General features: G+C 42.8%; 3 protein-coding genes across 5 annotated transcripts in view; 2 read left to right on the top strand and 1 right to left on the bottom strand.

Annotated features, from left to right (window-relative positions):
• Window positions 1–13,436, top strand: part of LOC110984132 (tyrosine-protein phosphatase non-receptor type 13-like) — a 42,109-nt gene extending 28,673 nt beyond the window's left edge. For 2 of the 3 annotated variants that reach the window (XM_022244274.2, XM_022244000.2), the window contains 14 exons: window positions 35–275; window positions 551–736; window positions 1,118–1,477; window positions 1,721–1,888; window positions 2,786–2,877; window positions 3,556–3,755; window positions 5,742–5,864; window positions 7,054–7,190; window positions 8,009–8,278; window positions 8,568–8,658; window positions 9,448–9,656; window positions 9,885–10,019; window positions 10,378–10,656; window positions 10,860–13,436. In XM_022244274.2, coding sequence (XP_022099966.2) covers window positions 35–275; window positions 551–736; window positions 1,118–1,477; window positions 1,721–1,888; window positions 2,786–2,877; window positions 3,556–3,755; window positions 5,742–5,864; window positions 7,054–7,190; window positions 8,009–8,278; window positions 8,568–8,658; window positions 9,448–9,656; window positions 9,885–10,019; window positions 10,378–10,656; window positions 10,860–10,916 — 2,548 coding nt within the window. In that variant the 3' untranslated portion in view covers window positions 10,917–13,436. The remainder of the gene's footprint in view (window positions 1–34; window positions 276–550; window positions 737–1,117; window positions 1,478–1,720; window positions 1,889–2,785; window positions 2,878–3,555; window positions 3,756–5,741; window positions 5,865–7,053; window positions 7,191–8,008; window positions 8,279–8,567; window positions 8,659–9,447; window positions 9,657–9,884; window positions 10,020–10,377; window positions 10,657–10,859) is intronic. The other variant, XM_022244186.2, reaches the window with a different exon arrangement.
• Window positions 13,253–25,407, bottom strand: nfu1 (NFU1 iron-sulfur cluster scaffold). Its single transcript, XM_022244536.2, has 7 exons — window positions 25,157–25,407; window positions 23,850–23,992; window positions 21,986–22,124; window positions 18,490–18,674; window positions 18,066–18,169; window positions 16,402–16,536; window positions 13,253–14,540 (listed from the first exon to the last, which is right to left on the bottom strand). Exons 1-7 carry the CDS (start codon window positions 25,228–25,230, stop codon window positions 14,463–14,465), a joined length of 858 nt encoding a protein of 285 aa, XP_022100228.2. The 5' UTR covers window positions 25,231–25,407; the 3' UTR covers window positions 13,253–14,462.
• Window positions 18,907–20,741, top strand: LOC110986218 (uncharacterized). The gene has a single exon (XM_087130166.1). The coding sequence runs from the start codon at window positions 19,139–19,141 to the stop codon at window positions 20,357–20,359; it is 1,221 nt and encodes a 406-aa protein (XP_086986292.1). The 5' UTR covers window positions 18,907–19,138; the 3' UTR covers window positions 20,360–20,741.
• Window positions 25,408–25,507: the final 100 nt, after the last annotated feature.

Below are 25,507 nucleotides of genomic sequence, written 5' to 3'. Positions count from 1 at the left end.
CTCAACAACAGATTCATCTGGTTTGTGATAACAGAAACGGCCAGCCCGTTGCCCCCCGCAGGAGGCTCCCGACGCCCCGCAGCCCTGCCGATTCCTCCCAGGAGGTGCCCAGGATCGTCCTGCCCACCAGCCCGAGGTCCGAGAGGCCCCTGCTGCCCCCAGGAGATGGCCCAGGGGAGCTGTCAGTGGAAGAGGAGATGAAGGGAGTGATGGAGTCGTTGGACTTGGACCTGGGCGACCTGTCCTCCGAGAAGATGGAGGAGACCGACTGGGAGGTGGGGTGCCAGACTTTGAAATGATTTCTTTTTTAATATGTTGTTCATGCTAATGTGTTGATGTGACCAAACAGCTTAAAATCACTCACCCCTCCCCATTTTTGAAACTTGTTTATGCTGTAGTTTGTCTGTAGAATTGGTATTTGTGAAATTCCTAATTCTTGCTGACGATAATACAGCACGGTGACACAACCCTTATCTCTTGACAAGAACACTTTAAAAGTGGAATAAATTCACCAGGTGTTGATCACTACACCTTTTGGGATGTATTTCAGGATGTGTCTGAAAGTGACAAAGATCATCTGGACGATGTGGACGCCATCTTGGCTTCGCTGGAGGCAGAGCACAACATTACTCTTCCGGACGAGATCAAGGAGAAACGGACCCTGCCCATGGACATGCCCGGCATCGCAGTCACGGAGGTGCCACCCGCTCGGTCCTCCAGGCAGGGCTCCTTGGAGGTGAGGCCAGAGGAAACAGGTCCTGAAGGCCGAGTAAGGGAGCTAAGTTTGTGGCCACGCTTTCGACTTGCAATGCAAAATGAAAGAATTTTCATGCCATTTTTTTCCCCATGAACAGTCACACTGCTATACGCTTTTCCAAGTTTGCTTTTTGAATATTTCAAATATTGTTCTGAGAACAGCCCAAACTAGTTTATTCCTTTTTTTTCAGGATGGCAAAAAAGAGTGATACATCAAATCTTAGACCTTTGTTAGCTCTTTCTAAAACAAACTGAAACAAAAACTGATAAAAGAGGCTTAAGACTCATTTTGTGGGATCCGTTCATATTTAGGCTGTTTCGGTTTAACCTCTAACAGTGTGCTGTTTCTTTGCCTTTCCAGGTTCAAAATGGCGATGCCAAGGAGCCTGAAGACCGATCAACCCCCTCACCCGTCTACAGCAGCCCCATTCCCACCCCTTACCTCACCCCTACCCCACCCGCCACCCCCTCTCTGCCCGACATGGACCACGAGGCCGAAGCACCGAGCCCTCCCTTCTCACCTCCTGCTGCCGCAGTGGAGTCGCCCTTTTCGGCGGGGGCATCAGCTGCTGCCCCGCACGCTGTCCCACCCTCAGAGGTGGACTCCCCGACCCCGAGTGAGGCTCCCACTGTGGACCGGGCCAGCACGGGAATCATAGAGAAGGCATCCACCATCGTCGAGACAGACCACGAGTCTGAGGGTCATGCTGAAAAATCTGAGGTCAGTTACTGAGTCCTATTAAGGACACTATTTAGTGTATTAACTTACACAAAGCAGCGGCCTGTAAAAGCAGTTGTTCTAGGTAACAGGTGAGCTGTTCAGAAGTCGTCATGAGATTTCAAAGGCAGGCTCCAAGTGGCTCTTCCTCAAGCTATTTTAAAGTAAGCTTTGAAGTCTTAAAACATAGTGTACTTTTGCATATCAGTTTACTTAGTGAATATTCATGTCTTTTGTGCCCAATAGGGAGGAGTGATCTGGATTGAACTGGAGAAGCCGGCCAATGGCAGCCTAGGGTTCAGTTTGACGGGTGCCATGAAGGGTGGGAAGACCAGCATCTTCATCAAGACAGTCACACCTGGGGGCGTGGCCGAGAAGGACGGCAGACTGCGAGTTGGGGATCGACTTCTACAGGTCAGTTAAAAAAAAAATATTTGTAGGTTTTTTTGGTAATTTTTTTTCTGTCCACTTTTGTTCGTTCAGAACCAAAGCCAGCGCCAAAATTTAGCTGGATCTCAGACTTAACCACTTGCTGCCAGGTGCCTTTGGAAATGCAGTATCTAAAACCGGGCAATTTCAATATCTTTGGTTTTCAAAATCTTCAAAAATTCATATCTTTTTTTCCCCGAATGCCTAAACCCCATTGAGTGACTGTCTGGTGGCTACTCTAATCCCCGAATGCCTAAACCCCATTGAGTGACTGTCTGGTGGCTACTCTAATCTGACAGACAACATCTATTGACACCCAAGTATTTCAGCCAAGCCTGCCGCCTTGTAAAAAGAGCCCAGATTGTGCGGTGTTACATAAGTTTCTTTTGTTCCCGAAACTGGCACAGTGCGCTTCTGGCGTCTTTTCAATATGGGCCAGATTATTGGTATTGTATAGCTCATCATTGGACTGCTGGAGCGCTTTTGTCCCCCGTGGTAATCCCCTCATGCTGAATGCCACAGACAGTGGTATAATCTTTCGAAACAATGACAGATTTCTTCCTCTATTGACAACTGAAAAAATGTTGGCAATTCCCAGCAGCTCGGTCTTGTTCCGAGTACGGTCTTTTTGTTACAAGGCTCAGCTCTTTTGTCTGATTTCGGGCACCCCAGCTACCCAAAAACAGGCTCCCTGGCAGCAAGTGGTTAAGCCGTAGAAACTACCCACAGGTGCAAGTCTTCAGTGAAAGATTGCATGGAACAAAGTTTGCAATTGTTTCTTAGGGGAAAAATGGTATTTAAAACAAATGGGATTTAAAGCAAATTGGTAGGATATTCAAATGTTTATCTTAATTTTTTTTGGTGTTTGTCTTCGTTGTTCAGGTGAACGGCGAGAGCCTGGTCGGCATGACACAAAATAAAGCGGTTGGCATTCTGAGAAAGAGCAAAGGTGTCGTCAAATTGGCCATTACCAGGTATTCACTTCACTCTCCACTCTACTCAAATTCAGAACTGGGATATGTTCAAATACACCTAGATTCAAATTCGATCAACGGCCATGAAACAACCATTGGTCAATTTTGCCTGGTACCCAAGATGTATTTTGTGCATAGCTTATCAGGGAGCATTGGACAGTGGTTGACAAATTGTCTGTGATGGGACCTGATTGCCGTGTATAATGCCATTAATACCCATCCCAAAACCTACTTTCAACTGTATGTTTCCTTGCTTTTCAATTCTGTTCTGAGACAGTGCATGAGACCTGCATTTTCATGATTTTGGAACCAGGCAATTTTTTTTTTCTGACCCTGCCCCTGTGGAAGGAATTTGTGGAGTGACATCTTCAGCTGTTAGCCTCATTCCTAAAAAAAAAGAGCATTTGTTTTAACAATTTGTGACTATCTGATGAAATTTCAAATGTTTCAGGATCTTTGTTCACAAAAATCTGGACCTCAAACAATTGAATTAAGCTTGTTCACTTCATTTTTCTAAGGACAAAACAAAAGTGTATCAGTAATATACCCATCAACCCCAAAACTTTACTAGGTTGTAAATGAAGTCACAGGGAACTGAAAGTTTCTTGTTCTGTGAAGTTGAACAGATGCCGAGAATGGTTATCAATGAAATCACTTCAGTTCAATTGTTTTTTTCAGGCAACTCGCCAAAACCAGCAGCAACTCCACCCCCATCCAGCCCAAGCGTGTCCCTGTCCTGCCAGTCCATGAGTCCCCCGTGCCCAGCCTGAATCTCCCCCACAGGAGCGACGAGGACGAGGAGGAGCAAGGGGATGATGGGGGAGAATCGTTGGCACAGTCCTTCACCGAGTCGGCCCGAGATGCTGAGCTGGAAGCAGGTAAGTCACCAACTCAGATCTAGTTTGTCATCATTTTCTCCCTACTTCCTCTTTTTTTTTATAACTCAGAGAGAAACATCTCATTGCTGAGTTGTCATGATTTGTATCTGGGGACGAGACTGAAAATTTCTCAAAAGTGCCTGTGGCACTGTACCTCATAAGTATTAAAAAAACTGTGGAGAGAGAACATTGAAGAAATGTTCAGTTTTAGAAGTGGGAGTAAAACGACGGATGAATGTTCAGGGTAAAACCCACGCAATCTTGTAGGGACTGAAAACCCAATCCACTTGTCAGCCTGGGTGGGATTCGAACCCCAGCCGCAAAGATGGAAGGTCCCAACCTGTCCATAGTGTCTTTTCAACAATTTAAACGTTCCCTTCCTCGGATTTTGTTCATCCTAAGAACTGGACCCTTAATGAAACAAAGAAGATATGCAGGCTGGTTTGGCTTGGGAAGGGCTCAAACCTATCACTTCCTCACAATAAAGATGTCTCAGTCACTGAGCTCGCTTGCTTACTTAAGCCTGATTGACTAAAAAAGTATCGCAAGTTTGAAATTTTGGTGATAACATTTGTTACGGATGCTTCTGGAATTTATTTCTGTGGCTGTTGGTTAAATATTGATCGATATCAGGCATCCTTGTCAAAACATCTTAGAGTTGATATTTAGACCATTGACATACTCCCAGCGCTCCCCACGGTTCAAAGTACACGTACATTTGCTCTAAGTTTATTCCGTTCCTCAGAATGACACCCAAAAAGCTGATAACATTCTGCAAGTGCCCCCGTTATGTTGACAACAGGCAATTGATATGTTATTGTGTCCTGTCAAACACACTCATTCACACGTATCTAAAAACCCACTCGTTCTTTGCACAGGGAACTTGCTCATAGAATACTCTGACCTTGGAGTTTATTGTGTCTTTGAGTTGCCATGCGTTTACTGCACAATAAAATAAACCCGCACATTGAAATGGGTACTAGATGTGAAAGCACTCAGCACAGTGAACACTGATATTCAACGCTGTCTCAGTAACACCATGGACTGTATGTAATTTGCATTTGTTCAAATGTTTTGTATCTTGTACGCACCTCTGTTGTTTTTACATGTTGACAGTTTCTTATTGTAACATTGTAAAGATTTGTTATTCCTACGTCTGTCGGTGACTGTCATTTGACTGTTTCCTCCAGAGGTTTCTGTGCACTTTGTCGAAACCATTTGATTGTTTGTAAATGTCATGATTTATTTGCTTGAGTGGTTAACTTCACAGTTGTTTTCCTTGTGTTTTGTTTTTTTTTCCTTTCCATCTGGTTCCACCGCTTTTTCCACTCCATGTTTTAAACACCTTTTCATTCCACTTTGCTGTACAACTTCACATTGATGTGGGTGATGCCTCCTCTAACGGTGTTGATTGTGTTGTGGAAAATTCAATTCTTTCTTTCATCCTCCTGTTTGGTTTTGTGTCTTTCTTGGATTTGGTCTCATTTTGTGTCTATCCTTGTCTCTGCCTGTTCATCACCAATTACTCTATCTGAATTGTCTCCATTGTCTACTCCTTTCTGTTCCTGTTCCTCTGTCCTTGTCCCCGCGGTCTCTCTGTGTATTTCTTTCGCTGTGACCTATCTATGTCATCTTTCTCATTTTTTTTCATTTATGTTTCTCTGTCATCCTTTCTCTGTCTGTAACCCTTACATCTTCCTGCCAATGTTCTTCCTCCATACGCATACCAACTTCTGTTTGAATGTCGTGGGTCATGTCTCCAATTCGCTCTCTTTTACGTTTTTCTTTTTGGTTTTTTCACGTCTCTGTACCCATGAAAATGTTTTGGCATTGTCAAATCACTCGTAAATCATCACCACTCTCTCACTTTCTTCCACCCTTCTTCAAACCAACCAATCCTTACCACACATCTTTACATCAATGTCACCTCCCTACCCACCCCCCCACCCCACATTGGGTGTCACCTCATGGTATGCATGCATGCAGATCTGTCCGAGTTTGACATAAGCACCAGTCTCAACTTTGACTCTCACTCCCTGCCCCTTGGTGGCGTGTCCTCCATGGCTATCACCCCTCCTCCCCCGGGGTTCCGAGCCGGCTATGTCTCAGGTAAATTTACGCAAGGGCAGAAAAAAAGGAACGAACCCATCCACAGTGTCCAATGAACCAATCGGCTTTGGGTACAGAAGTGTCACTGGTTTGCTGCCAACCTCATTCCCAATTTACACACCAAGGCTAGTTAGCTCTGCACAAATGTCGAGATAAATTGCAAGGGATCCTGGGTAAAACTTTTATGTTGAATTGTTAAGTGCTTGTCTTAGCAGGTACTGCTGGTCAGCCAATCACAGAAGTCATTACAGAGTGTCTCATTTATTGGGCCCTTGAAAATTCCTTTACAGTGCCTTCTATTTGTGAGTGTATTAAGTGAATTATTATCAAATAAAACAGTGAATAACTCCAATCTTTAAAAGTTAGGTATCAAAATTTGTTCTCAATACAAAAAAATTATTGGGATTTCTCATACTCAAACTGATATATAGAAAATCCAAAGTTGTTCAATTAAAAAAGGGTCCTAAAGTCACAGAGAATTCCTTTGGTTACAGTGATCGTGACTAAGAGACAGCGACATCAAAATATGAATGACCCTAAGTTGAGACCTGATAATAAACTGGGAAAACAGTGAATGCAGTGTGCTCAGTTGCGACAGAACCAACCAAGTTGTTGTGAAAACATATCGCTCATTTTGGCAGCCAAGTGATGTGACAGCAGCCACATCATTCCATAGCGAAGCGCTGTGAATGCCGTTGTGTTTCACATGTATCATTCATGAAATAAAAACAGCTATGTTGAAGTCGAAACTCCACCGTTTGGACATGTGTGCTCTGAGACTTGTGTGTCTTCCAGACGTGGGTGATGTGATAACGTGACTTTTAGTTTCTCCATTTGTTCACAAATTTGTCGCATTTGAGCTCGGCAAAGAGCACTTTCAATTTAAGCGAGAGTGAACCAAGAGGACCGATCAGTGGTTTACAGCAGCCTAGAAGAAAACAACCCCACCAGTTTCATTTTGCAAGCTTGTGTTTCTAAAAGCGTATGTATTTGTCAGGAACATAAAAGTGATTTTATGTTTGTGATCTGGCTTGCAGTGTTTGTCAAATGGAAGTCAGAAAATCAAGAAAAACTGGTCACCATCTGACATAGTTCCGGGCAATTTTTGGCGGTTGCATAGTTGCTACATTGATAGTAGTGCTTCTCAGTCAAAGAATAACACTGATTTATTTGGCCTTTGACCCCTAAGGTCACGACACCGACGACGATATGGACAACACTATGGATCTTCCCGATGACTCGGCGGCGCACCCGGACACGGGGAAGAGTTCGCCGTCAGCCAGCGACGGTCAACACGCCGCCATGAAGTTTGGCCAAGCCTTGAAGGTAGGATCCAGATTGGCAAATGTCAAACGACAGGAAAGAGATGAATTTCTGATGAGATTGTACACCTCAGGCTGGCGTAGATACGTGAGTTAGGTTCTTAGCTGTAGTTTGGAGCTTAGGCAACATGACGGAAACAAAATCACCTGTGGAGTTTTTGTACCCAATAGGGGTTATGCACTGCCGGTGTCTGAGAGGCTGTTCTTTGTCATTTTAATTTCCTTACAATGAATGCATATAACCTGAGTGTATCCCAGAGGAAGAAAGAAACACCTGCTAACATGACGTCACTTGCATAAGATCTGAACTGTTTATGTGTGACCACCATGGAAACCCAATGTGAAAAGCTTTAAGTAAATGGAGATTGGAATTCAGAAGAGGAAAAATTTCCTTGAAATATGTCATTTCAAGTTTTTTTTTCATTGAGAATACAAAAAAGTAGTGATGTTAACATCATACATCATGGTTCCCCCCACAGAAATTTGTTTTTGACAATTTTGACTGGTGAGGCCAAATCTCATTCACAGTTGGCATCATCTGACAGGTTTCCCAACTTGCGTTCACTTCAGTATTTTTATTTTAATGTAACCCTTTTTTGTAATCATCCTTGAAGAAATTTCATTATTTGCATCCAAAGATTTTCCTGGTTCATGGAAGTACTGAGATGTCACAGCAGATGTATTTGATCATCACTTAATGGGAATGAAATAAGGGGATGTTTGATATGAGAGCCAGCCCAGCCCCGAATTTCAGGGTTAGTGTTATAAAATCACAGTCTCAGCTCTGTTGACATCAATATTCCCCTCTTGCTTTGCCTCTAGGCCCGTGGCCAGATGGTTCCCGAAAGCGACGACTCAAGCTCTTGGGGCTCCGACACCGACATTCCCCTCTCAGGGGACCGAGGTCACACCCCCGCCCCTCGCACCACCCCCAGCCACAAGATCCTGAGCGTGATCAGTGACGCCGAGCTGCGCCGCATGGCGCTGGCCAGGCCGGCTCCTGGAGGGCACTATTCGGGCCGGTCGCTGCGGAGCGTCATCGCCGGCCTGCAGAAGCAAATAGACAAGCAGGACCCTGCCGAGGAATTCAAGGTAGAATTGGCCTAGAAGTTGTTCCTTGTTGAGCAGATATCTTTGAAGATCTACACGCATTGCTTCAGTTTCTATGGCTTGTATCACCTTGGGTGTGATTTTACAGGATTTTTGCGAGATCTCAGATTTTGTTCATCACCTGGATTTTCATTTGAAGATTTTCATATAGGATAGGACTGCTTTAATGCTTTGTTGTATAAAATCCAAATTCAAGATTCACACTATGACAGCCATTTAAGGAGAGAACTCATGCTTTGTTTAAGGCGGGTTCATATCTATGATATTTCAGGTGCTGCGCAACGTCAAAGCAACAGACAACTGTGAGGAGGCTAAGAAACCCATCAACAAAGACAAGAACCGCTACCGTAACGTGTTGCCTTGTAAGTCGGCAATCTGCAAGAATCCCATTACAGCATGAAGTAGATCATTACCATTAACAAAGCTTATGAAATTAAGTTGTCGTTTATCGTTATTTATTGTTCAGGGTTAATGTAACATGTTTGTTTTGGGGAACTCCGGGCTAACCTAGAAAATTTATATATTTTGAATATTTTAATCCATTTTACTTCATGTTTTATGAAACACCTTACAGACTACATCTTTTGTGTGTGCCTTTCACGCTCAGCACTAAAATCTCCTTACATGCAAAATGATGTGCACATTTAAAATCTTCTTACGTGTATATGCTTAGTGGCGTGTGTGTGCTCTAAAATCTCCTTACATGCAAACTGATGTGCACATTTAAAATCTCCTTACATGTATATGCATAGTGGTGTGTGTTCTAAAATTTCAAACACGGTTGTGCTGGGATACAGTCAAATGTGGTTTCTGCACAACAACAGTCTCATTGGTGTACCGTGCATGCCTATGGGGGACAGTCAGTGATTTCCATGTGTGAGGGTTGGATTTCATAACATAGGAGTCAAAATTTCACATGAAACTGGGAAAGTGTTTGAAACCAGCTGGTAATTATTTGTCAGCCTTTTAAAAAAGCCCACGACAGACTTTGGATCAATAGAAATGGGGAAAACCGTCTTGAGGTATTACGAATGAGGGTTTGAAACTGCATACAGGTTTGGAAGTGGACAGCTCAAGGATGCGTCCAAAGCTGCACAGTTTGGAGCACTCATCGGAGGATCTTTGGTTCCTTATTTCTTTCTTTTTGCTAGATGACGAGACCAGAGTGGTGATCCAGCAAGTGGGCGGAGCCAAGTACATCAATGCCAGCCACCTCGACGTCCTGGTGGGCAAGGACACCTACCGCTACATCGCCTGCCAGGGGCCGCTGCCCCAGACTGCCGGCGACTTCTGGCAGATGGTCTGGGAGCAGAGGTCGGATGTCATCGCCATGGTGACGCTGGCAATGGAAAGTGGCAAGGTGGGATTCTGTCATTATACTTTTCACAGTATCTATTGTTACTGTGGTATCGGAAATGTTACTTCCTCCAGTTATTGTACAGTGTTTCCATTGGAAAGTAGTTTTTCATGACCAATTGTAGATATTAAAACATTTAGCACATCTGGGCGACATATCACTATTTCATGTGAAGTGTGAAGAAAGTCCATGGCGCAGTAGAAGGTTTGATGTTATCTCCTTGTGATCCAGGTGAAGTGTGACCGTTACTGGCCGGATTCCATGGAAACGCCCATCATGGTTGCCGGGCGATACCAGCTGAGATTGGACAGCATGCAGACCCTGGATCACTTTGACATCCGCAAAATATCCATGAGTGATACCAAGGTATTGTCTGGGACCCTCCTCCCTGCCCCACTGGGGGCCTGATTTCTTACACCAGCTAATTAGCGGAATTAATCCCATCCCAGCCGCAACCCTAAACCTTCCCCACTCCCAAAACTCAAACCAAACCAAACAAATATCAGTCACAAAACATACAGCTTTTCGAGCATATTACGAGCATATTTTCAAACCGAGTTGAAGTTCAGTCAGCCTCGAGACAGTCACAGGCCCTGTCACAAGGTGCAGAGGTTGAAATGGAGGGTTATGACCCCTCTGCTGTATGTTTTACGCATTTCTTCTCGTCCGCCAATTTCGCTCTCATGTGGGTAATTTTCTGTTTTGTTCTACTGTGCTAATGCAGACCAACGCAATCCACTATGTCACCCATCTGAATTTCACCACCTGGACGGACCACGGCGTGCCCAGCTCGGCCCTGCCCCTGCTGCGCTACGCCAAGTACATGCGCAAGATCCACGCCAACGGGCCCGTGGTGGTCCATTGCAGCGCCGGCATCGGCCGCACGGGCACGCTGATCACCATTGACATCATCATGGCGCTGATCGATCGGGACGAGCCGTTCAAAATCGTTGATATCGTGAGGGACCTCAGGACCAAACGCCAGGGCATGATACAGACAAAGGTCAGTGGCTTGCTGGAAGTCTGTCCCTTTACGGGGGGCAAGTTTCAATAAGTCCGTCAATTGTAACATATTTTGCAGAGGTCAGATTGGTTTGCAACAGGGTTACAGTAATATTTTGGATAGGTGTAAGGACTGTGATGGGCTTTTAAATCAGATTTGACATCATTATGCCATCGGTCATCTTCGTCTTCCTTGTTCCACAGGACCAGTATCTGTTCTGCTACAAGGCGGCCATTGAACTGCTTAAAACGCTCATCTGATGCACCAAGCAGTGGGATTTCCTTTGTCAGGTGAAACACTTGAGGGCGCTGTTCACAATTCATGGATTGAGTGGAACAAATATCACAACTGTTTCATGGGTATTGTTTCAACAGTGTTTGGTTTCAGGTGAGTGGACATGTGCAGAAAGGATGAATGGTTCCGAATTCAGGTCTATTAAGTTGTTTTTTGATTTTGAATGTTGGGAAAAGTTGTAGTAACTGCTAGATCTTCCACACATGTCCGATGACCTCACAGACAGTCCAACTTTGGTTGGGTCAATGATGACAGTGTCGACAATTCAGATAACCATGGTATTTTTAAATTTGGCTTCCTGATATGTCAGCATTGTCATGGAAGCTGCCAATAGATTGATACAGTAGGAGACTTCTCCAATTGGAGAAATTTTTCTTTTTGTGTATGAGAAATGTGATTCGCTATGAAGCTACTTACATTCTGCGGCATACCGGTACGGTACTTAATAAATGAACCTGGTAGTTGAAGGGTTATCTTCAGTACCCGACCTTGTTATTTATGAACTGTAGATTTGTATGAATTCTCTCCGACATACTGCGTTAACTGAATTCTCATCAGGTACTTTATGAACTCAATACTGTCAAAGTGTCCCTCTTGGAGAGTTCATTAATAATGAAAACCAATTTTCCTTGAATACTTTGAAAAGTCAGCTTGTGAGTAACCAGTACATGTGAACAAAAGGAACCGTCTGAACATGTTGTTTTATATTTTAGAGAGAAAAAAAAATCATTTCCATGCATTCTTGCGAGATATTTATTTATATATATTTCTAATTGTATCCTTGAAAAATTGAAATACTTAACCCAAAACTGTGGACATTGCTGAAGTTTGAAAACTATATATTTTTGAGATCTCCGTCCTTAAATTGAAATGAGATTGATGGTAAACAATCTAATAACCGCTGCAAATCAAGCGAGAGATTTGTTAATTTTTATCATAAAAATTGAGCAAAATGTAAGACCGCCATAATTGAAAAACAAAGACGCTAGGATCCTATTCTTAATTTGTGATAAGTGTGTTTGTAGTGTGATCTTCACCAGTTGAGATGTTACTTGATCTTGATTGACTTCATTCTTAAAGAGAGGTACGTGGCGTCATTTATCTTGCAAATCTGAGGCTTGTTGTCATGATGAAACCAAATGTACATAGAAAATGTAACAGGTCCTAATCATTCCATTGAAATGTGTGATGCGTTGAACTTCAGCGTGATATCAAAGGACTTTTAAATTCTTACAGTATTTGTATGCGATATTTTTGACGTGTCTCGGTGATTTTCTTGCCTGTTGGAAGTTGAGGAGTTGGAGCTGAACTTTCTGCCTTCACAATTAATATGCATTATGCTAGCTTGACAGAAGTTACTATTGGAAACAAGCTGCATCTGTAATAATGGAGTATTTGTTTGGCCAAGCAGGCATATTCCAGAGCTTGAAGCAGACGAACTGTTTATTTTGAAGTCTGTATGGTCTTGTTTTGGTTCCAAATTTGTTCAGAGTTTTGAGAATTACAGGGTACATGATTCTCTTCCCAATTTTTTTCTCAGTATATTACAGATTCCATTTATCATGTTAAAATTGTACTTATGAAATTAATGTACTTGGTATTTAAAAATCAGAGTTTTAGTAATCTAAAAATGTGCTTTTCTTGTGTAGATAGTCTAGAGTTTTGTCAATATGAGAGGGTTTTTCAGGTGAACATTATTTGTTAATAACTGTTGTTCAGGCGAGGCTGATTTGGCAAAAAGTGAGCATTATGTTGGCTATGCAACGCTCAATGCTGTATTCCGGGGCAAAAGATTCCCAAATCATGTATTTTTGTGTATTTTTTCAAAACAAAAAATCCCTCAGCAAAACCAATTTTCAGCACTCCCAAGAAAAGCTTATTACGACAATCACTGGTAGAAGTTACATATTTAGGAGCAAAGCGGGTAAAACTCTGCCGTTAGACTAAGAAAAAATTCCAGCATATATCCCATCATAACTTTTTTCATTAACAGGCATCAAGGGTTTTTAACAGCATTTTGAGGTTCAACCACTAACCTCTGTGCTACTTGTTCCAATTTTTTTTTGTAACTAAGCAAAACTGTGCCTTGATATATTATTAGGAAATTTGCAATAAAGTGACGGTTTCGGTCACCGTCATGGAGGTTTATCTATAGCAAAGAGACGGACCTGCATTAACCATCATGTCAAATGATTTGGTAAAACAGTTGTCAGCATTTAAGAAATACCGCTTCTGTGCGCATGCACATTTGTATTATATCTGTAAATAAGGCCAGAATAATTTTAGTGTTTTACATACAATATAGAGTGCCTCCAATCTATCCTTTTTTTTTAATCAACGTTTCATTATATTTGGTGTATCACATTAGTGACTTATTAGAATTCTAATTTCTTAGCATTAAATCTCTTTACATTGTGTATGGGTTTTTGTCTATCTCACATATTCCATTGCTGAAAATTAAAGGCGAGCATCCGTGGTTGGATGAAGCATGGAGTGCAGTTGGTTTGATTCCAAACTGTTACTGGTCATCGTTGCTGCTAATTCACATGGGTTAATGCCAGAAATTTACTTCAAAATCCAACCAATCAGATTAGCAAAGCAAATTAAATTTCACTTCTTTTCAATCACCAATTACTCCTCCAAGACATCTGTAGATAACATTTACGAGTGGTTTGTAAAGATGTCTGGGAAATGTTAGAGTTCTTTTGGAAGTCCAAACAGAACTGTGGAGTGTATTCACAAACAAGACACTGTAACTTTGCACTAAACTTAATAATTGACCGAACATTTTGAAAAGAAGACTAATATGAGTCATCTTTTAAACACATACATGTATTTGTGTGTTCAGACAACCCGGCCCTAATAAGAAGCCTGGGTACTAGACCACACCATCCACTGACACTTTACTACCCTGTTTATAATGCCAATGAAGTATTTGAACTCCAAGGCCAACTTAGTTCTCTTGGATGTACAGAGTACCAAAATCAAGACGTCAGGCGCACAATTATGCGCATCAAAGCCACTGGCCTGGCAACCAGTTCATGAACCAACACTTGCGTTTGCCGTTCATTTGCACAACCCTTCCCTGATTAGATGACGTCAAGCTCCGGTGCTCTATGCAACACAGTGCTACCATCGGTGCACTGGCAGCAGATTTATTTACAATGGTAAACTCCATCTTTGCCCCATAGCCCAATGGGCTGAGAAGGAAACTAATTAAACATCCCAGAGGCTGATCCTGATACATTGGACCAAGAGGCCGTAACATTCCATTTCTTTTATGTACATCGCTATTTTAACAATTGCTGGCAAGGAAATACGTGACCAGCAACTTTGAACACCACCGCCAATTTTTTTAGGTTTTTGTTGTCGCGGTCTGAGAAATAACCAACTTTCCATTTGGATGAAGAAGTTGACCCTTCTAAAATAAAGGTACTTCAATAACATAACACTGCACACTCTTTCAGCCCCAAAAAGGCCCCCCCCCCGAGATGTGTCACCTGTGTACCATTTCATGTTGGCTTCTCTTCAAGTTTCTCCTCCAGCTTGTTGAATTCTTCATTGGCAACTTGATCTGCTTCGTCCTCAATCTGAAAAGGAAAAGGAAAGACGCTTATGAAAAAAGAAGATTTTTCTGTAATAGGTTCTTGTTTTTAGACACAAAACAGTTCACAGAAATCCAACTCTCTCTGCAGGTGTGCAACTTTTCCTCTGATCAGCTGATTTCCTTGTTTTTCACTACACACTCATGCCATTGAAAATTGAAAAACATTGTCCAAAGCCGTGTAAAGATTGGAATATCCTTGTTTTGTGTCCAAGTCCAAGTTGTATACCTGTCATTCTCAGCAGCCGAACACTGAAAACTTGAAAAAAATGAAGACTGAAGTCAGTCTGGCATCAGCCAATTTCTCCCTTTATCACCTATTAAAGTGCCACATGTCTTAAAAAGTTTTCCGATTAGTGTAAAAGATTGAACTGGCAATAAAAAAGTACACTACATTTATAGGATGAGTTTCTTTTCTATTTCTCTCGAGGGCAAGAAAACTTAATTGGCAATGTTCCCAGGACTTGGCATTTCAAGCGACAGCATACGCATATTTTTCTGTCCATGTAAAAAATTCCTGAATCTCTTTAAGGAGAAAAATCAATGTCACCTTTGCTACATTTATCTACGGCTAAATTAAACACATTGGCAGCGAATAAACTGTACGGCCAAACAATTTCACAGATAAATTTGTATACAAGGACACATCTGAACCAACAAATTATGTTTAGCTTTTCTATGAAAATTTTTATTTTTATCCAAGGTGAAAAGCCGGAAAAAAGTTTCCCTTTCTCCAGTCAGAAAAGTTGGGGACTTGAAGGAAAAATGTCTCACAGCGCAGCCACTAGATGACTGACTATGGTGACTTTCTGGTGGAAATACTGGTTGAAATGACTATCCTGGACTTTTGAAAATTAATCGAGGGGAAACTTGGGGAAAATGAAGAGAATTTTATTTCCACAAAATGCAGGGAACTGTGGCTTATGAACTACACCGCAGGGTTTATGTATCATCCCGAGGGGAGGGAGGGGGGACAGATTAGCGCCACCAACGTGACAGAGTATCTTATTTGCTATGTGAAGACGAGTGCGTGCACATCCCTCGGCTGTGACTGTGTGTGACCCTGCTATATCGATACTACACATGCGGCGCAGCTGCACCTGCCATAGCAACGTTTATGTACCAGGCCCTGCTGGCCAGGGTCAGGCAGATTACCCTGTGCACGAGAATGATCAACCACAAGGCATTCGTCTGGTTCCCAGGGTTCCCTATTTTGTATTGCGTTATGGGCTATGTGTAAGCATCCGACTACAATGCAATGGAAAAAGATTTTGAGCGAAACCATTTTGTTTTTCGACATGCTCAAAAATTTGGTAAAAAAAAACAGTCACGTTAAACCAAGGGATTTGTTTCAAATTTCTACAGACGAAAGACCAACAATATGGTGACATATCTAAGAAATAAAAAATGAAATGTTAAAAAAGCATTTTTTACAAAAAAGATCCTTTTTGTTAATGGATTTTAGGGGTGTCACCAAAGAGGCAACTTAACGGTAAGCACATTCATCACACAGGCTCGTGTGCGGGATAGAATGCACTGTTACAAAGCCAAAATATAATTTCATTTCTGATGCCATCGAGGGATAGACAACTCGTGCTCATTTTTATTTGAAAATTTAATCCATGCAGATATCATAGGTGGGAATGTAATTGTGGACATGATTTTTTCCTTTTTTACTATTACGTACACCCCTCTTTTAAAAATGGAAGTGGCTCACAGACAGCCATTTGCACTCAGCTCTTCCTCCCCCCGGTATCATCCCCAACATTCTACAGATTATCGTTCTGGTCCATTTTACTAGAGCAACTACCAGCAATCCTACCAAAGTTTGTGAGGTATTTCTTTACCTGTTCGACCCCCACAACTTCCGGCACATAGAACTGCAGCATGTTCTGTACCCCGCTCTTCAATGTCAACACTGAACTCGGGCAGCTGGTGCACGCCCCTTGCATCTTGAGTTTGACAATGCCATCTTCAAAACCCTAAGATTACAAATAGAAAGTCAGAGAAAGCTGCCAAGTACAAGATGAACGTCAGTTCAGCATCGGCCTTGACTACCGATAAACCATTCCCTTTCTTATTTAGTTTTATTTTATTTCTTTCTTTTAAATGCACTTCTTGGGTACTATAATCAATGTTTTACCACTCATCCCTCTCTGGTTTTAGAATTGAGGGAATAGGGTCACAGAATTTAAATTCACATTGGCAGAGGAGAGGTCGGTACAGTTAACGAATTACCCATGCAGTCAGGAAAGGACTGAACGTTCAATATACACTACTGAAAAGAATTAAAGGAACAAGAGAACAGAATGTTTTTGTCATGGTCTCTATGGGCTACCGTTAGAGCAAGAGGCATTAGAGTTATGTGACAACACCTGAATTATTTTCACATAACTTTAATGCCTCTTGTTATAACAGTAGCCCATATAGACCACAACAGAAACATTCTGTCCTCTTGTTCCTTTAATTCTTTTCAGTAGTGTACATGTGGATAAGTGCCAGGGTTGGGGTTGCTTGGCTGACTAGGTCAATTCATTTGGGACTCCAGATCAGGACATGTATGCTTTATATGCGTGGCGGGGGGGCCTCCAAACTCGGACAAAGGGAACAGGGCCTTGGGAGATAATCCTGCCTTGTTTTGAAACAGTATATCATGGTTTGGGGCATTTAGAGCGCGCGGATTACCACGGGGACAAAAGAACTCCGCCAATGCAGTGATGAGCCACACAGCAATGCTGCACGCTAATCTGGCCCCTATTGAAAAGAGGTCAGCAGTGCACTGAGCCAGGTTCGTGAACAAAAGAATATTACGTAACACCCACAAAATCTGGGCTCTTTTTACCAGGCTGCAGGCCTGGCTGAAATACTCAGACATCAATAGATTTTGTCTGTCAGGCTAGAGTAGACACCAGACATGCCTTCATGTGCTTGTAAGTGTCCAGTAAATGAAGATAGGAATTTTTAAAGAATTTTGAAAACAGAAAAAAAATAATGAAAATCCCGCCCCAGCATCATCAACATTGATAAATGCCCCGGAAGGAAGTGGTTAAAGGTTCATATGAAACAAGAAGAAAATTTGTACTCCACTAGCTTCAATTCAAACAGGTCTTTTCCTGTTTGATTCCTGTTTTTTGCATTGCATTCAACTCAACATTTATTTCCATACTGCAGTGTATATTTGCTGAATTATACCAAAGGTCAATCAATAAATGAATCTTTTGACATAAAATGAGGAAAAGGGGCAACAGGGAAGCATATTCAGAAGAAAAGCGAGATGAACAAAACTAAACAACAAATCATTCGTGAAAGACAAGAGTGCAGCAATAAAGACAAAGAAAACAAAAATTGTGAGCAAAGAGAGGAACCTAGCTTTCACTCTGACAGCAACCTTTCTGGCAAGCAGCCAAATCATTCCAGTCACACTGAGGCCTACTCGACCCCCTCTCCCGGTCAGCAATCACTGATCTTTTTCGGAGAGGCAGGTCAGGTACTGAAATTTGTATGAGCTCACCATGTATACGATGTCCCCTCCGTCTTCTTGCACGGTGGGTCGGATCCTAGTGTCCAGGAGCTCCTTGATCATCGCGACCGTGTCGTCATCGTCTTCGTGAACCTCTGCATAATCCGAGTTGAAGAGGTCAAAATAACATGAACACATCAACGACGAGTGACTGCTATCAATCTAAGTTTGAATGAACAGGTTAGGATAGCGGATCCTAGGGCTTGCCTTGCCGCTGCAAAGGGTCATAGATTTAAATCTCGAATACATCACCTGCTTTATTTGTAATTTTCTGGACTGATTTTGATGATTACAAAATACTCAAAGTGTGTCGAGCATTACAAATAAATCCTTGCTTTTCCATAGTACATTTGTACTCCCAAATCAAGTGAAATTTCACATTTTGATGGATAGGTGTGCGGAACCAGAGAAATACCTGTATCTGCTGCCGGCTGTTCATCCGTCATCACCGGTAGCCCGCTGGTGAAGAAATCCATGATGGTGGCATAGATCTCGGGCTTCATGACGGCCCACTCTGTGGTGTCATCATCAACTTTTGTGATGGTGATGAAATCCGAGCCGAAGAACACACTTTTGACACCATCAATACGGAACAACAACCTGTCAGGACAGGGAATATGATCGAGCCTTGTGAATGGTTTCAGATGGTCACAGGTTTCTGTGGTAGATAAGTCTTGAAGGTTTGCATGGTGAATAGGTACAATAGAAAGTAGGTTTGCGGTAGCACCATGGACGTATCTCTTTTGTGAGTATTTGCGGTTCTGAAAAGAACCAGTGGTAAGCTCCTAGCCCTCCAACGGTCAGACAGCATCTCCATGGCCCTATACCGACAGCTTCGACCCTCAAGTTCAAGATGTCCAAGATTCTTCGGCCAGCCCAAGATACACAAGACCGGTATCCCACTCCGACCCATCGTAGCTTCCCGAGGTGGCCCCACCTACAACACTGCCAGGCACCTCACCAAGATCCTTCACCCTCTGGTTGGCAACACCCCACATCATATCAAGAACTCGGACCAGTTCGCCCAGTTCATCGACGGGTTGTCTCTACGCCCCACAGACATAATGGTCAGCTTCGATGTGGTCTCGCTCTTCACTAATGTTCCCACATTCGAAGCATGCACCATCGCCAAGGATAGGTTACTTCAAGATCCCTCACTCAGCGACCGGACCAACCTCACACCACATCAAATCCACGATCTCCTGAGCAGCTGCGTAACATCTTCCTGCTTCCAGTGGAGAGACAAATTCTTCGAGCAGTCTTCCGGAACCTCCATGGGATCGCCTCTATCCCCGGTTCTGGCAGACCTGTTCATGGAAGAATTTGAGCAGACAGCCCTCTTCTCCGCAGACCTCAAGCCCAGCGTATGGATCCGGTATGTGGACGACACTTTCGTCGTCTGGCCACACAGCCCACAAGACCTCCAGCTGTTTCTTCAACACCTCAACAGCCAACACAACGACATCCAGTTCACCATGGAGCAGGAACAAGACGGTCGCATTGCATTCTTGGATGTCGAGGTTTCAAGATCACAAGATGGCACCCTATCCCGCACAGTGTATAGGAAGCCAACACACACCGACCGCTACCTAAACAACCGGTCTTTCCACCATCCCAGCATCAAGGCCTCCGTCAACAGAACCCTCGTGCGCCGAGCATACAACATCTGCGACCAAGACCACCTGCAACTGGAACTTCATCACATCTCCACAGCACTACAGCGGAACGGATTCAAGTCAAGACAGATCAAGACCCAAGACCCTAGACCCCCTCCAGACCAGCGGGTCTCCTATACCCAAGGTCAACCCATTAGGCACATTAGTTCTGTCACCCTCCCCTACATAGGCAATACCTCCCACCGGATCCAGCGCATCCTTCTACACCATGGCATCAAAGTCTTCCATACCGCCCCCAACAAGATCCAAGCAGCTCTCCAGTCACACAAGGACAAGCAAGACCCCAAGACCAAGCCAGGCGTCTACAGGATCCCCTGCGAATGCGGCAAGGTGTATATCGGCGAGACTGGCAGAGATCTCACCACCAGACTCAACGAACACCGAGCCCATGGACGACGGGGGGATCTCGAGAAATCTGCCATCATCAAGCACTCCAGCACTGAAGACCACCAAGTCCACTGGCAACAAGCCCATCTCATTGCAAACATAGAACAATGGTATCCACGCCGTGTTCGTGAGGCAATTGAGATTTACAAGAACAGAACAGTTCCGCAAGACACAGGCTTCATCTTCAGTGACATCTGGCGCCCCATCCTCAACCCTTCTTAGCTCGCCTTATGGGTCATCTATACCCCTTGGCACCCTGCCCCAGTTCTTCCTTTAGTCTGCCTATGGGTCCTCTATACCCTTAGCACCCATGTTTACCAATCCACACCCCCAACAGTACTGCCACACCTGAGTAAGTTTACCGCCACGCATCACCGAGCCAGCCTAATCCCTTCTCCAGAGTTCCCGCCTTCACGCATCATCGGACTAATCCCCTGTCTCTAGAATCCTCCACCAGACCACTTAAGCTCCACTCCCAGTCAGTATCCGGCATTCTCCTGATGACGAGCAGAGCATACTGCTCGAAACGTCGAGTACCACTGGTTCTTTTCAGAACCGCAAATACTCACAAAAGAGATACGTCCATGGTGCTACCGCAAACCTACTTTCTGTGGTACATCATTTGTGCTAACAAAGGTTTTTTAGGCAACTGACGGATTTATTATTAACATATGGATACAAAGAAATAAAGGAAAAAAATCACTTGTTTTGAGATAAAAAGTTAACAAGCTGTCACAATGTTAGTTTTAGAAAATGTAAAATTTGGAAATTAACATCAGATTCCTTCAACACTTTTCTTCTTCATGCCCAACATCTGCATCGATTCACTCTAATACTAAAATTATATTGCAAACACAGAGAGAATAAACAGACCAAAAATCAAGTTTGTACTTGTGCTATGATTGAGAGCTGTTGTTTATTAATGGACAGTTGAAAGACTGGGACAAATCAATGAGGTCGAGATGAAGATGTCGGTCAGGACTGCAAATGGACGGTGTGTTTAATGAATGAATTAACGATCCAATGTATCAAAAGGTAGAAGTTGGAATGGCCAGACGTTAATAATTCTTCGTAAAAACGATTCAGAGATCACTATCAAATTAAAGAAGCTGAGCAAATGTAACATTTATTCAGTACTGCCACAAAGTAGGGAAAACTTAAATTGGTTTTGACAAAAACTTCCTACAAGCAGCATCCCGAGGGCTGAAATCCCACCCATAGCTTACGTTGACTGCTTTTAATTAGCCAGTAATATTTAACCATATGCTGCCAGATTTAATTTGAAGATGCATGACGTATTCCCCAGGGATTTTCAAAATTCTTCAAAAATTCATAAGTGCATTTACTGGATGTTTACATCCACACGAATGATTGTCTGGTGTCTACTCTTATCTGACAGACAACATCTATTTCAGCCAGGCCTGCCGCCCTGTAAAGAGAGCCCAGATTGTGAGGTGTTACGTAATTTCCTTTTGTTCCCGAAACTGGCCCAGTGCGCTGCTGGCATCTTTTCAAATGCGGACCAGGTTAGTGTTTAGCGGTATTGTGTCGCTCATCTCTGCAGTACTGGAGTGCTTTTGTTTCCAGTGGTAATCCGCTCATGCTGAGTGCCACAAACAGTGGCATAATCACTCAAAACAATGAGGGATTTCCTCCGTTATTGACAACTGTAAAAATGTTGGCAATTCCCCAGCAGCTTGGTCTTTCGTTCTGAGTACGGTCTTTTGTTACAAGGCCCAGCTCCTTTGTCCGATTTTGGGCATATAAAGCCAACGTCTCCGAAACCGGGCACCCTGGCAGCAAGTGGTTAATGAAGAAGCAAAGCACCTCTGAGGACATACATCGTACCTTGCGAGAGGTGAACTGTGAGCTGTCCTGGCACTGGGGAAGTCCACGGTCCCTCCCTGATCCAGAACGGGGACTCCTGGTATGAACTTGAGGCTGTTAGGGTTAGGGGTGTCCTGGGTCTGAATGAACATACTCCTGGCTGTAGAAAGATGGAACATGAACAAAAACAATTAGACAGATGTAAAAGAGGTAGAACTCTCAGAAGTTACCTGAGACAAGTTCTAAGTTTGACTCAAGTTGGCCTCATTGACAGATGACATCCAAAGCCAAAAAGCTTTTGAAATGTCACTGGTTTGTGTTGTGACAACTCTTTCCTTCCCTTCTTTGATCAGCCCAAAAAGTTCATGATGTTCATGCTGCACAAGAGTAGGCCTGTTTGATATCCATTTTTTCCGAAACCGATATTTTGTGAAAAAAAAATAGGGCAATATTTGATATTATCGTGATGACGTCATTTTTATTGTTATTTCGGGGGTTTCACATCCACCACCGTTGCATCTTAAGGTATGCATAAAATAAAGTCTGACGACACGGTCCGATCCCTAACGGTGCCAGTCCCTGAAGCATGTACTGACCTAAATGTCACTTTTCATCGGGCGAACGCAACTTGAAATAGAGGGATTTCACATTAGCTCCGTCTGAGCATATCAGCCTTGAAACCGAGGCTCTCTGTGTTGAACTTCGTCGTGCGCGCCCGCAGAGTCGACACAGTACATGCAGTATCCGGTTCTTAAGTATGACGCCACTTCAGTTTAAACCATGCCCGCTGCACATGCAGACACACGACCATCGCAGGTACGTTAGTTCGCGGTAAACTGCCGTTATTTTTCCATTTGATTTGACATGTGGAGTCATCCTGAAAGATTCTTCCACAAAAATTTGCAGCCTGAAAAGTCTTAAATTAACCCTAAACCCCAAGGGTATATCTACAATCGTATGGAAATTGGAGGATTTGGGACTGTTAGGGTTAACATACCGTTATGTATTTGGTGTCTTAACTCCTTACTTTCAATCGTCTGATCGTATTAAGAATTGAAGCTGACACATACAGCCTCGTTTTCAAACGCGGAAGTGCGCAGATCGATGCTACAGCATCGTATTGGGACCCCTCTATCATTTCTAATTTAATTTTGAATACCCCAGGACCAAGAAGAAAATAGTTGAACATTTTTAATGAGTGAAAACGGTTAATTATTGTGAACCCTGAAGTATCTTTTAAAGGCCAAATAAAAACAACGAAAGTACAGTATCGACACTTCGCCATCTCCCATTGCTGGTTACCGTCAAAAGCATAGCCACGATATTAAGGCAGATGGGATGAAACCAACGAAGTCGAGTTCAGCTGCCATTCAAATTTCAGCTCTGCTAACTTCGTGGTGGAAGTAAAAAGGTAAGATTTTTAGAAGTTTCGAATTTTGCAATATTTCAATAAAAGAAAAAAGGCCCTATTTGATATTTGATACCAAAAAAATTGCGGTTCGATAATTATCGTGATATCGAACAGGCCCATGCAAGAGATTATGAAAAGAACCCAAAGGGTCCAGAAATTGTTTCAGCAAAACAACCCCAAACTAACTGATGAATTCTATTTATCTTTGTATCACGTTTTAATATTAAAACTTGCAAGGGTTGGACGGATGGTTCAAAACCTGGTATAGCAGTGCACGCTATGATGTCCCGTGTTTTACAGCAACCAATAATGTCCATGCACAGACTTTCACAACGCCTTACCATAAGTGTGCACATGTGTTCTACACAAAGAACATGTGACTACCTGCTGTGTTGTTGCCCAACTGACCACGCTCCACTTGGAACCTAACACAACGCATACAACTATTTCCTAAAATAGATTAGTGATGGCTACCTTGCTGTGTGGTCCTTGCCAGAACCCATCTCTGAAGCAGCTTTTTGGAAGCCCCGCGTGTAGCTGTGTTTATGGATTGAGGATCTCGAAAGCCCCCAGCAGCTGTCAGCTCAGACTGAGGTCTGTTTGCAGCCTGTTGAATGCTGAAAGTATCAGAAAAATTCCACAATTTTTGAACAAAAAGCTGATGCTGAAAGTTTAGACTAAGCAAGGAAAAACAACCCCTGCTACTGTGCACAATGAAGGTTACAAATGACATCTTATCTGGCCCTCGTAAAATTGTACTGTTCAGCACAATCTTGACTCTTGCACAAATTTATTGCACTTCTTCCTGAGTACCGACTATGGATGGAAACAAAGTCTGAAAACAGACTTGAAAAGTAGGACTTCATATTTTGAAGAGAAGTGTACACATAAATTTTATAGAAAGTAAGCATGGGATCCAATCAAGAAAATAAAGAAGAGAACAAAATTATGGGAAAAATTCCCATGATAAATGGGCTCGATCCTCACTGATCCCAGCATGTCAGGATTGCAAGCCAGCACGTGTACTGATGGAACTACTCTAAGAGTCTAATGCCACAACGGTGGGAAATTAAAACCTAAAGTAGGACTGGCAATGATAATTGGCATGATTACGCAATGCCATAACTATAGAATTTGGAAGCTAGGTTATGGTTATCGTAACAATACTCAATAGCAACTTCGTGAAGTAAATGCATTATCTGATCATGCACATGATCATAAGCCAATATTGCAAATACTTTATGGGTGGTTTTGCACAATGGTAGGGGGTCCAGTGAAACGACACCTCTAAATTTTATATCTGAAAGCGTGTAAAAGTGTTTGTTTTCAATAATTTTCAATTGTTTTCCTTCCCACAATGCCTTTCTACCATTGTGCAATATCGCCCATGCAATATTTGCAATAAGGCTTATGTCATGATGCATGTCCACTACTCCACTGCCAACATTGGCTGGCCAAAAAAACATGGAAAAAGTCTGGGCCAAAGGCACTTGGTCAATGTTGGTCATGCTGGTTGAAATTCCTCCTGAATTCTCCACTATAATACAAGGGATCAGGACAGGAAAATAACAAGGGCTAATTCAAAAGCATTAGGCCTACTTTAAGTTTAACCCTAACAAAGTAACAGTCATGACAGTCCCAAATCCTCCAATTTCGACACGATTTTAAATACACCCTTTTAATGTATCGATATAGGTCTAAGTATTAGGCCTAGCGGTTTTCACATGCCTAACGTTAAGACAAAAAGGAAACTCACTACTTGTTCAAAATATCCAACTTACAATCGGGAAGAACTGATTACATAAACTCTTCGAAAAGACTGCATCAACATTCCCCTGTACGCTGCCATCTTCATTCTACTTTTCTCCTTCGCTATGGCGCCCTCTGTTAACGGCAGGATCTCGTTAGTCCGCGTGCAACTAGGGCTTCAGAATTTTGTTTGTGCACGAGAACAAAATATACATGTACAATGTATACGAGAAGTTCACCAGCTGGTGTTGGTCTTTCACCTTAATAAAAGGTGGCGATCAGGATCATCATCCTGTTTACTTTAGTACCGACATTTTAAAGCGCCCTCTTTTTGACAGTAAGTTTACTTGGTGGAGTACTAGAAATTTAAGCGCACAACAAAC

The sequence above is a fragment of the Acanthaster planci genome, linkage group LG19 (assembly GCF_054643075.1).
Source record: "Acanthaster planci isolate LZ-2023a linkage group LG19, COTS_SCS, whole genome shotgun sequence".
NCBI lineage: Eukaryota > Metazoa > Echinodermata > Asteroidea > Valvatida > Acanthasteridae > Acanthaster > Acanthaster planci.
Note: the sequence above shows the minus strand (reverse complement) of the source record. Positions and strands in the feature narration are given on the sequence as shown.